The sequence below is a fragment of the Sus scrofa genome, chromosome 8 (genome assembly GCF_054392235.1).
Source record: "Sus scrofa isolate SSC_HxYL_T2T_F1_AM1 chromosome 8, Sscrofa_HxYL_maternal_Yorkshire_Landrace_v2.0, whole genome shotgun sequence".
Lineage (NCBI taxonomy): Eukaryota > Metazoa > Chordata > Mammalia > Artiodactyla > Suidae > Sus > Sus scrofa.
In genome coordinates, this window is record NC_139390.1 from 109,422,504 (window position 1) to 109,441,502 (window position 18,999).

Below are 18,999 nucleotides of genomic sequence, written 5' to 3' on the forward strand. Positions count from 1 at the left end.
ATGGAAGATAAAAATACAAGGTGCCCAGATAAATTTGAATTTCATATAAACAACAAAATACTACATGTTTACTTTTACCAAAAAAAAGTATTGTTCGTCTAAAATTCAGATGTATCTAGACGTCCTATCTTTTTCTGGCAACTTTAGAGTCAGGGCACTGGTTTGCGGTACTCCACCATCACTGCCATCAGCACTAGTGTAATCCACTCCTATGGTCTTTTCATTGGCTTAGAGCCTCACTAATAATCACTGAAGCTTCTAGGTCTCTCTTCTCATCTCCCTTCCTCAGATACATGTGGTAAACATTGCATTTCCCTTAATCTGACACCCAAGTATCTTAAATCCACAAAATTGTAGTTAACCACTTTTACATCCTTCTCAGGAATGCAGGAAATTTCTGGCTCTGCTTCCACACCACCCTGGGGTTGAAGTATCTATTTCAGGACTTCTCTAGGTAGACATGCCCCAAAGTCCCAGCTGTGTGCCGTCGTGTTATGGAGGATTTCTCTTCAAGCCTTGCCCCTTCCCCAGGTTTAAGCCAAGGGGTAAGGCTAAAGCTCTGCCTGCTCTGTTCAATCTGAGCAGTTTAGTAGATGATGAATCAGTCCCTGGGAGTAGAAAAGTTGGGCTCAGTTTCCTCAAGAGGACTCTTAGCATTCAGTACTCTTTTCCTCTGATTCTTTTCCCATTTTCCCTCAGCCCTTGATATGTTAATCTGCTCCTCTCTGGGTGGTTGATGTGGAAAGAGGTAAGGAATAAGTTATACTATCTCTTCCCTGCCCTCTTCTCTACTAGTTGTTTATGGCATAAGACTTTATGCCTCAATTCTGATTGTTTCTCAAACATTTTATTATGAAAATTTCAAATATATAGCCAAGTTAAAAGGATGTTATGGTGTCTGCCACATAGATTTTACCATTAAAAATTTCGTTCTGCTTGGTTATCCTATATCTATCCACTCATCCACTGCTTCTTTCATCTATTGATCCATGTTAGTTTTTGAGGCATTTCAACTGTCACAAAAGGAATTCATCTTTAAAATTTTGTTTTAATATACTATTTTCAAAAACACTCACTCTTGCAATTCAAAGTTTTGGTTTTCAGGATGATCTGTAGAATTTGGAGAATCTGTTTTGAAATTCAAAGGCTGAACTGGGGCTGTTTTGCCCTTTGCATTCAATGGCAAACTTATTCAGCCCTTACACAAAAAATATCTCTTATGAGCAAAAAAAGGACTAGTCACATGAAGACAAAGTACTGTGTGTTCAGAGGATCATCGGTTATTACTTCAAGATATTAACTTATAAGATATAATAAAGCATTTTATACACATAGGAAATGCTATTGAAGACCATATGTATGCCTTTTAAAAATTCCCTCAAAGCATGTATAATTATTTGTATTCTTATTAGATGTTCACCAAGATCAGGAGAAAAAAAAAATATTGAGGGGGTTTTGTGTGAAAGAAAAATAGTAGTGATCACATAGCCAAAATAAGAAAGGATGAAATATTCACCTATGAAATGAATGAAAATACATTGAAACAGAACAGTTTTTTAAAAACATGGATTGATATTCTTACTTGATCCTTTCTGATTTGAAGGCAAAACATGTAACTTTGTCTATCCCTGTGAACATTCTCCTCTGGACTATGTTCCAAGAAGCAGGAGTTTACTATGATTTCCTACTAAAGATTTATGCATAAATAGATTAAGTAAAAATGTATATATCACTATACTGAACTCTGAAGTTAGTATGTTAGTTCTGAAGGCTAAGATGATGTATATCGACCCTACCTTCCAGAAGCTTACAGCCTCTCTGATGAGAAAGGCACATAAAATCAATGACAGTTTTACAATAAGTGCTAGAATTGATGCTTCACAAAGTGCCCTGGGATCACAGAAGATAACTAACTGCTCTGGAAAACCAGGGGAGCCTCCAAAGGGGTTGGTGGCCAGACGGGGTCAAATGGTTTACTGCTTTGGGCAGCACTGAGAAATCTTTAGACATGGAAGTTTCATAAAGTCTGCAGTTTCCTAAAGATTACCGACTAGTCAACGAAATCCAGTTTGCCCTGTGATGAATGTGAGATGCACTAAAATCTAAAAGTGTGCAGTGGAAGTAGACATCTATGTACTGCACGGAAGAACTGCTTCAGAGTTCCAACCTGGAGAGACACGAGCGTATGTCCCCCATGAGACACATCCCTCATGGGGCTCTTCTGGTCCAAGTCCAGGTTTGGTGTTTGAAAGAGAGCAGTTTATTAGTTTGGAGGTCAAGCAGTTGATATTTCTGAACTTTAGATCTTTTACAAACTCTTGAGAAGATATCCAATTCAACATTATAGATTTAGTCTGGGGTAAGAAGGAAGCTTTATGTGTGTATGGGCACTATGTCTACTTGCATAGGCACTAAGATAATTGGCACTATTTTAGGTTCAAGAAATATAGAATGAACACATAAGCTAAAAATTTCTGTCATGGAGTTTACATTCTAATGGTGGGAGGCAATGAACAAAGAAGAAAATTATATAGAATATGATATACAGTGTTATGGAAAAATATACCAGGGAAGCTCTGGGATGGAGAGCAATTTTAAGTAGGGAGACCAGGTAAGATCTCAATAATAAAGAGATGACATTGAAGCAATTGCCTGTTGCAGGTGAAGGGATGGATGGGGATGTGGTTATTTAAGAGAAAGACAGTTCTGGGCAGACAGAATAGGAAGTGTACATAATAGGTTCATGGACCAGCAGTGTGGCCAGGGCATAAAGCAGAGTAAGCAGGAGTGCACTGAGAAAGAGGTCAGAGCAGTACAGATTTGAGTGTGTAGGACCCTGTGGGCCACTCTAAAGTGTTCTGCTTTACTCTGAGTGAGATGGGAAGCCACTGAAAGGTTTTGAGTAGAGGAGTGATGTGAGATGGCATATTTTAAAGATTTACAGTGGCTACCGGATTGATAATATATGGGAGAGGAGCAAGTGGGAGCAAGGAGACTATCAGGTTATTGCAATAAACCAGGTAGGAGATGATTGTGGTTTGGTCAAGTCAAAAGATGCTAATCATCTTGCTCAAGGTCACATAACTAGTAAATGATGTAACAAGGATTTGACAGGCATATATCAGTTACTGCTGGTTGCTCCCTTAAGAATTTTCATGTGAATAAAATCAGAAAGAAAACATTAAAGTTCTCATTTTGAAAAGCTATAAAAATGAACCTGGGAAGTCTCTAGGCTTTTGTGGCAATATGCTCCTCTCCTTTCAGAGAGCTTAAAAAATGTTCAGATCGATTGAGCACATAAGGTTCTTAGTTCAGAGCATGAAAGTTGTCACTGATTGTGCTGGAGAAGACAAGTTTTGTGGGAGAAGATCAGGGAATAGCTTTTATACAAGTGGAGAAGGAGATACCTATTAAACATCCGAATAGGGATGGCAAGTAGGCAATTAATATAGGCATTTGTAGTTCAGAGCTGTGGTTCATTCTGAGTGCCCCAGGTGAACTGATTATTAAATATTTTTATTACCAGGAGTTGTGAAATATTTTGAATATTACTTTTGATACTGTCTATTAAGTTGGTATTGCATCTGTCAATCTAGTCCTTCAATATATAGTGTATATATCCAGTGTTATTTTTATTAAAGAGCCACTTTGATCATTTAATTCCTTTACTCAAGGGTCTTCAGTATTGCCCTATGCAATCAACTTAAAATTTCTTGGTCTGATACTGAAAGTTTTTCACAATTTGGTCCAAGTCAACTTTAGATAGACCCAACAAGCCCCACTCTAGTTATAATGGTCTTGCTAGAATCCTTCATACTTAGGTTTGTCCATCTCTATTTCATTTAAGCTGCTTCCCTTATGGTAATATAGCTCAGCTATGAGATTGATGGCCTTATATTTAAGGTCATAATATTATTAATATCTAAGCTTTTATTTATATTATCATAGACAGCAACCCTAGGAAGAGGACACTATTACTATCCCTATTTTACAAAAAGTAGAAGTTGAGCCTTAGAGCCCTCAAGTGTCATTTCCAAATTTACAACCAGTGAATGGCAGAGCTGAGATATGAATTCAAATGACTGGACTAAAAGCATTTAGTCACCACTAGACACACTGTCCCCTACCTGGAAAGAACATTCACTTAAAAGTCCATGCACATAGATCTGAGGTGCAAAGGAGTTTTTTCAACTCCAATTTCTAAAAGGATATTAAAGAAAAAGCTATGTTTATTTTGCCTGCTAAAAATACCCCTCCAAGCATTTATAGAAATATGATGATCTCTCTTGGACTAAGAGAGATCACATTGGTGAATTATCACCAATGTGAATGGTAGTTACAGACCACTGGTAGTTCCTTGGTCCTTTACTTCACCGTATTTCTCTTTGTTATTTTCCTCTAGATGTTATTTTAGTCACTTAAGGAATGAGGACTCTTCAGAATTGCTTTGGAACCATGGAATGATATCTCCATTTCTCTGAAAGTTATTGCAGCTAGTAAGACTTCTCAGGAAACAAAACTTGACTAAAAGGCAGACTCTTAAAGTAGATAGCACATGTGAAAGGGGTGGAGGTGAGGGGAAGAGAAACAGAAAATATCCAGTTTAGTCCTAGGACTGCACTAATGCAAATTCCTCTTTTCTCAAACCCAACTTGGGGCTCTCCAGAAGAGTTATTCCATAAATAAAAACATATTCATAAATCACCACAGGTTCTCTGGAGCTAACAGGAAATCTGTTTGTTGTTAAACTACCATTAGCAGAAGAGGCAAAGAAATTATACTGAAAACTGCAAAGATACAGGATTTCCATTCAGTGGAATCAATCACACCATGATGGGCTATAAAAATGTGTGTATAAAGGACACCTGTACAGAGAGGACCCAAAGGCAGTAGTGCCAAGGATAGTACTTTCAGCAAGAAAACGTTCCAACTACTTCTTTTGGCAGAGTTACCACATCCACTGGGTTGTTCTTATCAATCACCCAGATAAAGGTAAAGAGAACCTTAAACCATATATAACTGTAAAGGAGGGGGAGCTGAGGCAGAGGTATTGGGGTGGCAAGAACAGTATGTTATTGTCCTTCTTTTCTGATGAGGAAATTTTAGTGTTAATGAAGTGTCAGTCTCCAGGAAACCCCTGCTTTATATCCTCTAAAATCAGATCATGTGTGAGTCATGAGCTTTACCTTTAGAACTCTGAACAATTTGATTCCCACTTGTATTTTTGGATGTTGCCTTAAGGAAGTATCATTCTATTTCACTCAAGTGCACCCCTAAAACAGACTAAGAAACCAGCAGGAAGCAAACACACCCACACATTCTAGGTGGAGAAAGCCACTGATATCAGGAAGCAAAGAGAATTCAGCAGGGCTGGGACACAGGGGAAGTTGGGGAGTGGCAGATCTGAAGGAGACAAAGGAAGGTCAAATCGTGGCCACCCATTCATTCCCTTTTAAAGGATTTTAATTGGGGGGGATGTACAATTTATCCTACTTAAATTGTGGATATCAGCTGGGGGCGGTGATCTAAAGAAAAATGTAAATTAAGTGATTTACTGTAAACTTTCTTTTCTCCTTTCATCAACACATTCTTTCCTTTCATATTCTTGCCTTTTCTTTTTGCTCTCTCTCCTCCAAGTCCAGAAGGGGGTCTTCTGCTCTGTCTTAGCCCAAGTGTATAGCTTCAAGCATTTGTTTTTCATGCTTTAATCTGAGTAACTATCAAGTGCTCCATTACCTCAATGCCCTGTAAAATGACAATTCAACCTCATTAAAGCTAGATGTTAGTGCAAAAAATGATTTGTGCATGACCTATGGAAAAGATAGTCTTAAGCTTGAGAACCAAGTTTATAATGAATAAATGAATGAATTCTTTGTAATGAATTCTTTTCTCTTTCAATTCCATAAGAATTAGTATCACTTACAGAATTATGTATGACTCATTAAATTCCAAATAGCTAAGCTGACATGTATAAGGCATTGCCAGAAAATCCTGCCTTTAGGGAAGCAATAACCGAGTTGTCAAAAAGTCAACAGTTACCTAACCACCCTGGGAAACACAATGAAGTTTTGGCAGTTAGGCTGCTGAGGGAAGACTTGGTTTGCCCAGGCTTTCTGTGGTAACTTCCTCCTCTAGTGGGAGAAACTGCCAGTAAAGGAAGAATGACAATTTACATACCAAGGCAAGGCTAATCTGCCTTGTGTGTTAGTCACAGCCTGCCTACTTGAGACATCCTGGGAAATCCCTAGCTGGTAGAGAAGAAAAGTTAAAATCATAGTTGCTGTGTTTATAACCTTACTCTGTGTAATTCACATACAGAGTTACTTCTGTACATTTTAGTGAAAAACTGTTACTATTATTTTCTATCATGAGTTAATTATTTGTGCAGTATTTTTAAAATTATGTGTATTTGCTCTCACTTTAAAAGACACCGTAAGAGGCATTTTCTTTGTTTTTTTCTTTTGGTTCTCCAAGACTCCAGGAAAAACGGCTTCTGTGGCACATTTTGTCCCGAGCACAAGTAGAATGAGTGGTGCAGAAAGTTCTACAGAGCATGCAGAGGTAAGAACACATTTCTAGGGTATCAATGGACCATGTGAAGCTTGGGCAGCATTGCTAATGCAATGATTAATAAGAGTAGAAATGGCTAGTTTGTTTTCTTTAGCTAAGATCTGCTCTAAATTTTTCAACAATGTTATTCAACAAGGAAAAATATCTAGGTTATCGTTGCATTTCCCATGGCTTCTCTGAAGTGCATTTCTTCTTCTACAAAATGAGAAATTAAATCCTGTCCTTTCAGCTTTTCAATTCCGTGTTTCATACTTTGCTCTTGATTTAAAGGAATCAGGTTTAATGTAAATTTAAAAATATTATGTTGGTGTGGTTAGAAATACAATCTATTATAGCAATAGAGTACCTAGGGTAAAACATTTATAGACATGCAATTAATACCATAGTTTTTGTTCTGTTATTGGTTAGTGTACCAGACTTACTAATTGAATGAATGTGTTTTCTTAAAGTTTTTCTTAAAGATAACTAAGATGTAATAGGAAACAGATTCTTTTGTCCATTTAGGTGTTTAATTTAGCAATGTCAGAACTTGAATATCTTAGAAGTTGGTCTGGATATTAGGGGAAATGAGAAAGCAAGGCCCAAATACTTTGAACACAGATTACATTTTATAGGGAATAATTGCTGTTCTCTAAATGGGACTTAGAAGGACTAGTGTGACTAAAAATCTTTCTAATGCTTCATCAGAAACTGGCAAGCAAAACAAATACAAGTGAAAAGTTTCGACCAAACTATTTACTTAATTGATCTTTTTTCATTTTAATACACACCCAAGACATATGAACTGAATGATGATTAGTCGCTAAAGAAGTCTCTAGTGATAAACTTATGGCTTATAAACCATACCTGTTGCTGTGCTCGCTCTCCCTCAGATTTAGTATTTTAACTAAATTATTTTATAATTTTTATAAAGAGTCATTTATAAATAACTCTTATGTATAAAAAAATCCAGTGTCAAAATATTTCATAATTTTTTCTAGAGAAAATTATATATGGAAAAAAGTGTATACTATCTGATTACTCTTAATCTAGATTCCCAGAAGGCAGGGTCATACAAATGTTTGCTGGACACAGATTTTTTTTCTTTTTTCTTTTGTCTATATCATACACACACAAAAAGACTTTTTGAGGACCCCAAATCCATGTTCCCAAGCATAGTTTGCAGTGAAAGAAACTTGATCTTTAGAATGAATCATGACAACCTGTGTGTGAAATGTTTTAAAAATAGAGGTGGGATAAATAGGTGGAACACATGGAACACAGGATTTTTAGAACAGTGAAACTACTGGGCATGATATTATACTGATATTACTGATATACATGTCATTACACATTCATCTAAATCTATAGAATGTACAACAGCGAGAGGGAACCCTAATGTAAACTGTGAATTTGGGTGATGATGTGTCACTGTCGGCTCATCTGTTAATAAATATGCCAACCTGGTGGAGGAATGGCAATAACTGGGGAAGCCTACATCTACAGGTATAAGAGAAATCTTTATACTTTCCACTCAATTTGGCTGGCAACCTAAAACTGCTATAAAAGGTAAGGTCTATTAAAAATTTTGATCAATGTCAGGGTGCCCTATGTTTGGCAAGCTCCCAGGGTGACTCTGATGCATTCCTGGGTTGAGAACCACTAGTCTAGAATCCAGTTTCCCTGCACCTCTGCTTTGCTCCACCCACCCAGGACACACTAAGGTTGGCTTGCAGCATTTTCCAAATCAAAGATGCCTATATTTCATCTGCTCTGATCCAGAATAAGTCCAGTCCCTGGGAAGTCTTCCTAAAAAAAGAGAAAGGTCAATTGTAGGACCTAATATACCTGTCATCTGGAAAGTGATGTCACTTTTAACCCTGGGCCAAACCAGCTTGAGGTCAGAAGCAGGTAAAATCATTCTGATTTTGTGGACCTACAGAAGAATGTTTTTTGTTAAATGCAGTCTTACTTATACATGGGTCTGAATAGGAAGTGACTAAGAAAACTAAAAACAGCATCTATGAAAATGTAAAATACCATCAAACACTAAAGCATTGAGTGAGACAAAGGTAATTAGAGAAAAGATAGGAAAATAGTTTTATAGGAGTTCCTGTTGTGGTACAGCAGAAATTAATTTGACTAGGAACCAAGAGATTGCAGGTTAGATCCCTGGCCTTGCTCATTGGGTTAAGGATCTGGTGTTGCTGTGAGCTGTGGTATCCGTCGCAGACATGGCTCCGATCCTGCATTGCTGTGGCTCTGGCATAGGCCAGCAGCTGTAGCTCTGATTCGACCCCTAGCCTGGGACCCTCCATATGCCGTGAGTGTGGCCCTGAAAAAAAAAAAAAAAGAAAAAGAAAAAAAAGTAGTTTCATAAATAATTTCTAATGAAAAAAGTCCTTGAAATCCCTTGATGATTGCAAAACAACATTTCCTGTAATATTTCTGGCAAAGGCCAACATGTTTTGAAAATATTTCTTAATTGTTCATGAATACCCTTAAGCAAGTTCATTGTCCACAATAACAATTGAGCCTGAAACTGAATAGCAGATTCAGGGGCTATCTTCATTTTATTTATTACTTATATGACTCAGCCATGAGATGATTATAAGACTATTGAGTTAGAACAAACAATACTTAAGTGAACTTTGTTGGTGGTCGATTTAGACAGATGGCAGGCAGAGCCTTTGTACTTTCTTTAAGAAAACTGAAAAGGATGATTAATTTTCACTGTGCCAGTGATTTATTGTTAATCTAAATTTGTAACCTAAGGGCTTTATACAAAGAGCTGGTTAAAAGTACACAATACCAGATCATCTATACCCGCCTCTGTAACATAAGCATATGATGGTCACTGAGGTAGCTAGTTTATTGTACTATTATTTCAGAATCAGTTTGTTGCCATTTAACTGTAATTGGTCTTTTTTTCTTGATGATTCTATCACTCTTCTGACTTTTGCCAGAGGCCACGCTTCAGATCATGGCACATCTATAAAAATGATTTTTTAGAAATGTTTACTGGGTAAATACCTAACATGTGTCCATGAAACTTACCTGATTTCTATACACATTATACTCTGAATATTCATTTTTTGGAAAAAGAAAGAAATCCAAATTCATAAAATCCTAATATCTTGCATGCCTATTCTACAGATACATTTGTAACTTATTACAGAATTATTTTGGTAGTTCATTCATATAAAGGAATCTAAAATATAAAGCTTATTTATCAACAGGTCTCTATGGAGGACTACAGTGTGAGGATTATTACTGCTAAAATATCTTTTTTTTTTTTTTTGGTCTTTTTGCTATTTTGTGGGCCGCTCTCGCGGCATATGGAGGTTCCCAGGCTAGGGGTCTAATCGGAGCTGTAGCCACCGGCCTACGCCAGAGCCACAGCAACGCAGGATCCGAGCTGCGTCTGCGACCTACACCACAGCTCACAGCTCATGGCAATGCCGGATCGTTAACCCACTGAGCAAGGGCAGGGATCGAACCCGAAACCTCATGGTTCCTAGTCGAATTCGTTAACCACTGCGCCATGATGGGAACTCCTAAAATATCTTTATAAATCACATGAGAGTTTGTGAAGGACAGCATTTCTTCTGTTTATTTCATAGACTATTTTGATTCACTCTTTTTTTTTTTTTTTCCTTTTTTAAGTGTGCTCAATCGTCTAGAAGAAAGAATTTAAATTCTCTTGAACAAAAGATACGGTCCCTGGAAAAACAGAGAAAAGAGGTAATTTTGAAATAGCAGTTAAAGCAACATGTGCCATGGATTATTGCTGAAAATAAAATAGTGTGTCACCTAGCACCTTTTACTTTTGTTACTGGGTCACAGTACTTTTCCTCTAGGATACTTGACCGCATTATTTTGAGGGCAAATATTTCTTTCTTGAAATATTCACCTATATATCTCTTACTCGGTCTCTTGGTGTTTGAGCAAATGATTTTTAAAAAATGACAAAGTCATAAATCCAGTAATTATAATCTTAATTTTTTTTTAAAACTGAAAATGTTTCTTCTACATGCACTAGTTGAATTTATCATCTGTGCCTTTTATGCCCTGCAAATTGACACACCCTAAAACTCAAATTGTCAGAGGCTTTGTTGTGTGGTTGACTTAGGTGCTATGACATCATGAGTTGGGCATCCCACCAATTGGGGTTAAGGAGCATTATCATTTCAAAAAGCTTGTTTCTAAAGTATTATTGGGAATCTGATGGATATTATCTTAAGTTCTGTTTTTCTCAGTTTAATAAGTATTCGAACCTCTCTTTTCTCCTTGACAGAAGAGGTGAAAAAAGTTAACAATTTTAGCACTATGTTACCAATTTTGTAATTTCTTTTCTAAATCATTTTCTGTATTACAGCCTTCATCTTTTTTTCTACCATACCTTTTACCCTTCTTTGATACTATATAAAATATTGTGCCCATCTGGAAAATTACTGAACTATAGCAGAGTGATGTTACCATAGCATAGAAATGTCCCTAAAATGACAACAGATCAGAGATCTTTATATAATAATAAAATATAGTCTTATACTAAACAGTCACATCTATTTCCAGCATAAGAGTTATCTAGTAACTGCCACTCTGGCTTAGATATTTTGTTTTTTAATTAAGAGAAAGTCTTGCTGACTATCTTCTTAATGTCTGTCCCATATGGATAGGTGTTGGAATTTCTCTAAATGTGGCAAGTTGTAAACTTCCCTTAAGAAAACTAAGAACAGATCATAGGTTAAGAACAGATCATAGGTTTGTTCTTTTTAATCTACTTAGCACATATTTTTAAAACTTTCAAGTTGTTTGCAGCCTGAATTATTTCTAAATATTATTATTAACTATTCTTCCTTAAAATCTATGTTTTCAAAAAGCTGATATTATCCACTTGGTGAGTATATATTACAAATCATGTGCTGACTTTAAAAAACACATTATTGCAAATAAATCATTATCCATTAATAGAGCTTAGAATTTTTAAATACATATTCTGCTTTTAAAAAACTAGAAGAAATATTTCATTAAAATAATCAATGTAAACATACAGAAAAACATAAAGAGGTTTAAAAAAGACCCTTCATATATTAATAGATCAGAAAACCATTAATACTTAAAATTTTTACCAGATTCTGGTTGGCTTAAACAAAGATGAATATTCATATAACTAAGCAAAGTTAAAAGTTGCTTATTGACTGCTCAGCTGACTAGTCAAGGTATATCTAAAACTTAATAGTTTTTCATATGTGAACCAAGTATGAAAGAGTGCAGGGTGTTCAATTAAATCATCCCAGATTTACCAGAATTTAGTGGAAGGAATACTGTCTTCACACACACAGCTTCAAAAATCTTAGTAACCTCGAAAAATGATTTTATTTTGGCTAAATTTCCAAATGGGCAGAAATCCTTTGTTGATTTACTAACTTTTAATCATTTCAGCTCCTGGAAGTTAACCAGCAATGGGATCAGCAATTTAGAAGTATGAAAGAGTTATATGAAAGAAAGGTAAACATCTCTCTGTCTGGTATTTCCTTTAAATTAGTAATCTGGGGGAGCCAGTTCTGTGAAGATTCTCATTGATTTCAACTACAGGAAATTTGTGAATAGCCAGCCATCTGTTGAAAAATGATAAAGGGGAGGGTGCCAGGTTCATCATTGGCCTGTTGGTGCTGAAAATTAAGGAAGGAAGGAACAGTATCAGTGAATTGTCTTGAGCATGGCAAAAGAAAGGTACTAAAAATAGCCTCTAGTGATGTCTCCAGTGTTCTTATGCACATTTATCACAGCTCACAGAGTATCCTGGCCTCAGCTTTGTTACAAGCAGCCATAAAAACACAAGGTGATAATGTGAGGTGAGAGATGGCTTTCAAGTTCATACTGTGTTATTCAAGGCTAGCTCTCCAATTCTTTAAAGCATGAAGCTATTCTCCATAGATAAAGAAACAGTGTTAACAGTGTAAGGGGAAGTGGGGCTATCCTCTCTTTTCTCCAAAGCATGTTCTCTATACATAAACTGGCTTCAGTGAGAGAGAAATTTTTTTGGAGAAAATATATTTTAATGGCTAAAAGTCAACATAATTTAAAATCACTCCACATTCAAAAGAGAGAAAAAAAGTAATTCCCCCTAGATAATTCAGAATTAAGAAACGTGACCACAAGTGAGTAATACAGCAGTATTGGTCTTTTCTTCCCCATTTTGATACTCAGAAGTATTATATTTAGCAAGAGCAGGATAGTGTTCCCACTACACCTGGCCATGGTCACCCATCTTGTACTATTCAATCTGGGGCAGTTTGGGGGTCTCCAAGAACATGATCCCAGAGAGAATGTTTAAATTTCCTTCCTGAATGGCTTTCAAGTGCTTGAAGACTAGGGTTAACAGTGGGCACAATCCCCATTCTTGATTAAGTGCCTGTTCCTAAGGCTTCTGTCTCAGAGTGTTGGCATTTGGTAGCAGGTCTAGTGCTACAGGTTACTGAGCGGGCAAGGCCATGTCTGTTTTTCTGTGATGTAGGCATATTCATTTATCCCCTGACCCGCGCTGTCGTTTTCAGCTTAGGCCTGGCACACATTGAGACTTGAAAATAGAATGACAATTAGAAGACCCTCTGAGGCCCAAAGATTTATTCCCTCGAAGGTGGTTTGAGAAAGGAGGGAAGCGCTGAAGGCTTAGTGTTGGCTTTTATCTGTGGGGGAAGCTTCTTTTTAAATGCACATGTCCTAGTAATGGTTTGGGGCGGCGGGAAGTAGAGCCTCCCTAGGGGACGCCTAGAGGTAGGCCGTTCTGTCCAGGGTGCTTAAGGCGCCAATAAACTCAAGGGTTATATGGACCTCAGACCAGGTGCCTGCAACTGCCTGTGAACCACTTTCTCAGGTCGCAGAGCTGAAAACGAAATTGGATGCAGCAGAAAAAGTCCTGGGCACGCTGGAGAAAGAGCGGCAGCCAAGTTTGAGAGAGAGCGGCGCACGGAGCGACCAGACCTGGGAGAAGCTGCGTGAGGAGGTGGGCGGAGCTCGGGGGGCACCGCCCCGCCCCCAGGAGCGGGCTGGGCTCCGCCTGCAGACGGTTGAAAACCGACCGTTTATTCAGATTTACTGTCTGCCTAGCAGGACCGACGTGCAAGGGTGTACAGGTTGCGCAAGTCCCCCGAGCCAAAAATAAGGGCCGCTTCTCTAGAATCTAAAGGAAGGGGGTGCCAAACAGGCAGGCCTTAATTTTCCAGGCATCACCCGCAGGGAGAACTGATTCGGGGATTTGAGGATATCTTTCTATCGCCTTTCAGCCTTAGAGAAAATTTCATTCTGCGTTTTTGCTTTTACTCACAAAGATTAGTTTTAGGACCAGTGTTGATAACATGACAATACCTTGTGTTTTTGCAGCTGCTTTTCAGCTTACAGACAGCTTTACAAATAAGTATTACTTTTGTCATCTTAAAAAAGTAACATTTTTAAAAAGTATCTCACCATCATCTCATTTAATATTCTCAGCCCATCTGTGAGGAGAATCTTACCTTTGCCATTTTAAAGATGAGAAGGCAGAGATGTAGAGTTTAGATGCTTTGTCAACGTCGATAATGTAATACATAAGAAAATGGTACTTGAACCCAGTCTCCAGGTTCTAAGACCCACTTACATCCTCCCCTGAGATGGCAACTTCTCTGAAAATAGATTCCCCGCGGTTTATTTTAAGTTATGGAACCTCCTGGATATTGTAGAAAATGGGAGGAGGCCCTTGAACCTAGATGACTTCACATTTTTTGAGGTATGTTAGGAGATAACAGAAAGTGTAAATTTTCTCAGGTCAAGTCTGGTGGCTGATACTGTAATGCACTGGCTGTATTTTAAAATGTGAACAAATCTTAAGGCAATGTCACAAGATGCACAAGACAGTCCAGTTTTCCTGCCTCACTAAAGGTATCTTTGGCACAGTAAGTCTGAGGAAAACAAAGTTTAGCTACTTGATTTCTGCCATTTAAGAGCCCCTTTCTGTTCCATGTACACCCAGCACAGGAATCATGGCAATTTTTTCCTTAGGACCATTTTCTAGTTGAAATAAATTTCTCTAACATCATACTAAAGTAGAAAAAGACTGGTAAGTTTTCTACCTGTAGAAATAGGCCTATTTAAAATAAACCAAAGAGAAATGTTTTCACTTTTGGAGTTTCCACTGTGGTGCAATGGGATTGGCGGCATCTTGGAAGCACTGGGACTGGGTTGGACCCCCATCCAGAGTTGCAACGCAGCAGCAGCTGCGGCTTAGACTGAGTCTGGGATCTAATTCCTGGCCCAGATCTCCGTGGGCCCCGGGGCAGCCAAAAAAGAAAAAAAAAAAGTTTTCATTTTTAAAGAAAGCCACTCACCTAAAGTAGATTTCCTAAATCTAACCATTGTGTTGAGAAATATTAATTATCAAAATAATATACATTTAACATATATATTAGCTATTTTCTCATCTTGGTTTTCCTAAATTCCAGAATGTTTATTTTACTAGATTAAAATCACAATCTCATTAAGATCCAGTTTACGCCACAAAAAGCTTATTGTCTAGAATATAAAATTAATAGTAGGAGATAGACATTGTCTGAACCCAGAGCTTATTAATATCTAAACCACCAACCTTGCTTCAGTTATTAAGAACACTGGATTCCTTGAAGGTCATCTAAAATGTGAAGGAGTGATAGCAGTTGCACTAGCTCATCTCTACTTTTTAAAAGTAATAATTGCAACAATACAGTATTCTGAATAATTATCTGTAGTGAAGGGTTTTATTAGCCTGATATTTTATCCTCTTCTTCCTCTCTCTAGTCAGAATGATGCAGGACTGGACTTTGGTATTTTTTGTTGCGATGACCCTTTTTGTTTTTTCAGAACTTTCAAGTACTTTTACTGAATCACTTATTCACCACCTTGTAACAGTACATGGCAAGTAGCTTATTATGCAGATTCATTTGACCCTGGAAAGTGAGGAATGGATTTTTCTATCTTCTTCTGGGGTCACAAAACTTAGCACCACTAGGGTAACAAAGATTTCTTCTATCCTTATTCTGACCTCCACCCAGAGAGTATTGCTCAAATGGAAATGTTAAGTGAAAAATCTAGCAGGTCCTATTTTTATTTATATTGTTTTATTATATCTAAGAAGCATTATCACCTACAGGATCATCTACAATTTCATCTCATCTGAATTTTATTAATTTTGATTTTGTTTTCTTGCTCTTTACCTCAGAAGGAAAAGGAGAGCCTAAACGAAGAATTACATGAATTGAAGAAAGAAAATAAGCTGTTGAAGGAAAAAAATGCTCTGGCAAACCAGAAGAAGCAATGTTATGAATATGAAATAAAACGCCTCAATAAGGTATCAAGCCAGCTCAAGCTAGAGAGGTCAGATGAGAAGTCTCTGTATAAAAAGCACTTTCTTGCCTGAGACACAGCAAAATCTACAATGCAGTTTGGCTCACAGTCCAGGGGTCTTGCACAGAGTCTCTGTAATTTTACAAATCACACTCACTTGCCTTGTTCAGCCGTATTTAGCTAGGTAGTGTTTTGGGAATTCATGTCCCTGCAAAGAATTGTCATGAAAAAGAGAGATGAGAAGACATTATAGAAGAGAGTAATAACTTTGTGTGTGTGTGTGTGTGTGTGTAGTTCAAAAAACCACATAAAGCTAGTGGGTGTTTGTGAACAGTAACATATCTCTTGGTCAACCACAAAAGTTTCCTGAGGAAACAGGCTGCTCTTTAAAATCATCACAGTGGAGCTGCCGGGTGTGATGTAGACTATGTGGAAGCAAGCTAAATGCCAAACTCAAGGCTGAGATGGTGATCTTCCTGGGAATAAGCCTAAAACTCACCAGCAGTGGGACATGAGGAAGTAGGGGGTAGGTCTATTAAGAAAATGCTGGTGATTTAATGACTTTGCTCCAACTTAACTATTCAAAGGGGCTGCCCATGAATTGCTGCAAAAGGATGACATGTGTGCGTGTTCATGTGTGTGTATGTGTGTGGTTTTATGGACTAAACTAAACCCTAAGTTTCTGGGGGAAGGGGTTACTGACTTGTTCAGGAAAAAATTAGGTCCTTTGCTGCTGACTTTTCCAAGAGCCATGTCATATGTGGACCACAGGAATACTTGCATTGCATGATTGAATAGAGATATTCATCTCTCAAGCTAAATTTTTTGACCAAAGTAACAGAAATTGTCTTCTAAAACAAGAATAGGTGACTAGCTGTCTTCTAAAACAAGAGTAATTAAACACATGCTTGATGCTTATATTTTGGACTAAGTCATCTTGCCGTTAACTAGTGTTCAGAGATGTTCAAATCCCCAAGGTATTAAGTACATGCCTGTACAGTTGATAAGGTGCTTTACAAAGGTGATTCTATATTTGATCTGGTTGTGGGGCAAGTGATATGGGAGAAAATGGGAAATTTGGGGGACTGACTTAATAAACAATGTATTTTGCTATCCTTTAAGAGAGAAAACCAATGTTCAGAGATACAAATTCGGGGCAAATGAATTTCCCTTTTTATTCTCTGCTGGAAATCCTCTACAAATGAATTAGAGGAACTAACATTAATTGAGATTATCTTTGAAATCTCTCCCTATTTGATATGTTATTTACTTATCAGTTTTCTTCTATTCCCTAATTCATTTCTGTGTCATGTATGCACAAGGATATAAAGTCTATAAAAATTAGAACAGCCAAGAACTTTTTGTAAAACTAAGTGTACCCAGTTATACTTATTTTTGTTGAAGAAGATACCCAAGGGCATTCTTTTCATCAAGTTCTTGATGAGACTCCAGACGAGAAGCCAAAGTGGGAGAAATTACATAAGTCTAGTTAACCAGTACCCCCATGGGCAAAATTGATTTGTCTGACATCTCACCTTTGTGAGATGAGTAGATATGTTTAATATATTTGTGGTGATGGTAAATTGCTATTCTAGAATAGGTTACGTGTATTTGTTCAAGGAAGTTGGGAAACCCCAAGATGAAATAAATGTCGATTAGACTCACCTTTCATTTATGACTCATTTGCAAAATTTCTAGAAATCTAAATAGCATGAAAGGTATAGCAGGAAATTCAAATATAATAAGACCCATAAAAATAGTCTATTCATAGTTATAGAATATTGACCCAACATGTTAGACTGTCTCAACTTATTTGGCTCACCCCACTCTGCTACTACTACTGACACATTTTAAAAATATACAATTATTATGATACTTCCTAGAACCATGTAGCTTAGCAACAAATTCTAACAAAACATAAATTATTAAACAACTTCTGCTGTTTAGTAATTCCTGGAGGAAGAAAAACATTCTTGTTTTTCTTATGACTTCCTGAAAAATGATATTTACATCAGGCTAGACAGTATCCATAGACCTTTAAGACATCTATAAGGAAATTTCTAGGCTAACTACACATAAATTTAAGACCATAAACTTGCTTTTTGTTTCCACTGTTATGACAATATTGTATAGTAATGCAGGTAAGTGAATTACTAATAGTGTCATCAAATGAACATCATTGAAGCTACTAAAGAAATACAGAGGAAGTGGATTTTTGGAGCTCTGAAAGTGAACCTATTTGTATAGAGGACTCATTTGATAATAAGCAAGTAGTTATATTGTGGGTGGGCTCTGAGACCACAACAGAATGAGATATGTTCTGTCACAGTTTTCGAAAGTCATTTTATTGAGCCCATCATGTACCAAACCTCTTCAGAATAGACAGTGTCTTTTATATAATCTTAACAAAGTATTATATATGTGAGAGTGCCATGGCCTCATGAGTAAGGATGATGATCTGGTGGCAAACCTAAGTGTCTGTTATTTCCTTCACTTCCTCACCCCATGGTGAAAACACCAAGTTGTAAGTTGTCAAAAACCAGAGCACTCTCTTCACCCTATAGTGGGTTAACCGATGTTTTATTGGAGAATAAATATGACTGTGGTTAGGTCAGAGCATGGTATGCTGAAGGTGTACAGAGCAGAAGAGTATGGATGTAATGGATAGTGAATCTGCATGGGTTCCCATTTATGAATTTCCCTCTCTGTTGTTGGGGAGGTGATTATATAGCAGAAATATATTACTCAAAATATCATCTGAGATCAGCAGCATCAGCTTTAGAAGAATGCAGGTTCTCAGACCCTATCCCTAGATGCACTGATTCAGGATCCTTGATGGCAATGCCCAGGGGTGGGCATGTTTGTTACCTCTCCTGGTGATTATGATGCTCCCTAAAGTTTGAGCTTTATTGCTAAAGCATATATTTGACTGAAGCAGAGACTCTAGAGAAGGCTATAGATGTTTTTTTTTTTTTTTTTTTTTCCATGGTTGGCTAGGTGGAGGGGGCTCTAGCATCAAGGCCTTCTCAAATAACAATGAGTTGAATAACATAAGCAGAAAAGAAAAGACAGAGATTCTGAAAAAAAAAATGC

At 37.3% G+C, this 18,999-nt stretch overlaps 1 protein-coding gene and 1 long non-coding RNA gene across 13 annotated transcripts in view; one reads left to right on the plus strand and one right to left on the minus strand.

Moving 5' to 3' along the window:
* The window catches only part of LOC106510483 (uncharacterized), a 31,846-nt gene extending 18,214 nt beyond the window's left edge, over positions 1-13,632 (minus strand). For 2 of the 4 annotated variants that reach the window (XR_014813102.1, XR_014813098.1), the window contains exons 1-3: positions 13,537-13,632; positions 8,398-8,485; positions 5,610-5,745 (exon numbers count right to left, since the gene is read on the minus strand). This is a non-coding gene — a long non-coding RNA (uncharacterized LOC106510483). Of the gene's footprint in view, positions 1-5,609; positions 5,746-8,397; positions 8,486-11,979; positions 12,225-13,536 lie in introns of those variants that run through there. The other 2 variants (XR_014813099.1, XR_014813100.1) reach the window with 2 other exon arrangements.
* Positions 1-18,999, plus strand: part of TNIP3 (TNFAIP3 interacting protein 3) — a 101,592-nt gene that overhangs the window by 58,621 nt on the left and 23,972 nt on the right. For 5 of the 9 annotated variants that reach the window (XM_084973045.1, XM_084973043.1, XM_084973046.1 and 2 more), the window contains 5 exons: positions 6,475-6,561; positions 10,216-10,293; positions 11,995-12,060; positions 13,430-13,558; positions 15,782-15,910. In XM_084973045.1, the coding sequence (XP_084829171.1) occupies positions 6,475-6,561; positions 10,216-10,293; positions 11,995-12,060; positions 13,430-13,558; positions 15,782-15,910 (489 nt within the window). Of the gene's footprint in view, positions 1-6,178; positions 6,562-10,215; positions 10,294-11,994; positions 12,061-13,429; positions 13,559-15,781; positions 15,911-18,999 lie in introns of those variants that run through there. The other 4 variants (XM_084973049.1, XM_084973052.1, XM_084973047.1 and 1 more) reach the window with 3 other exon arrangements.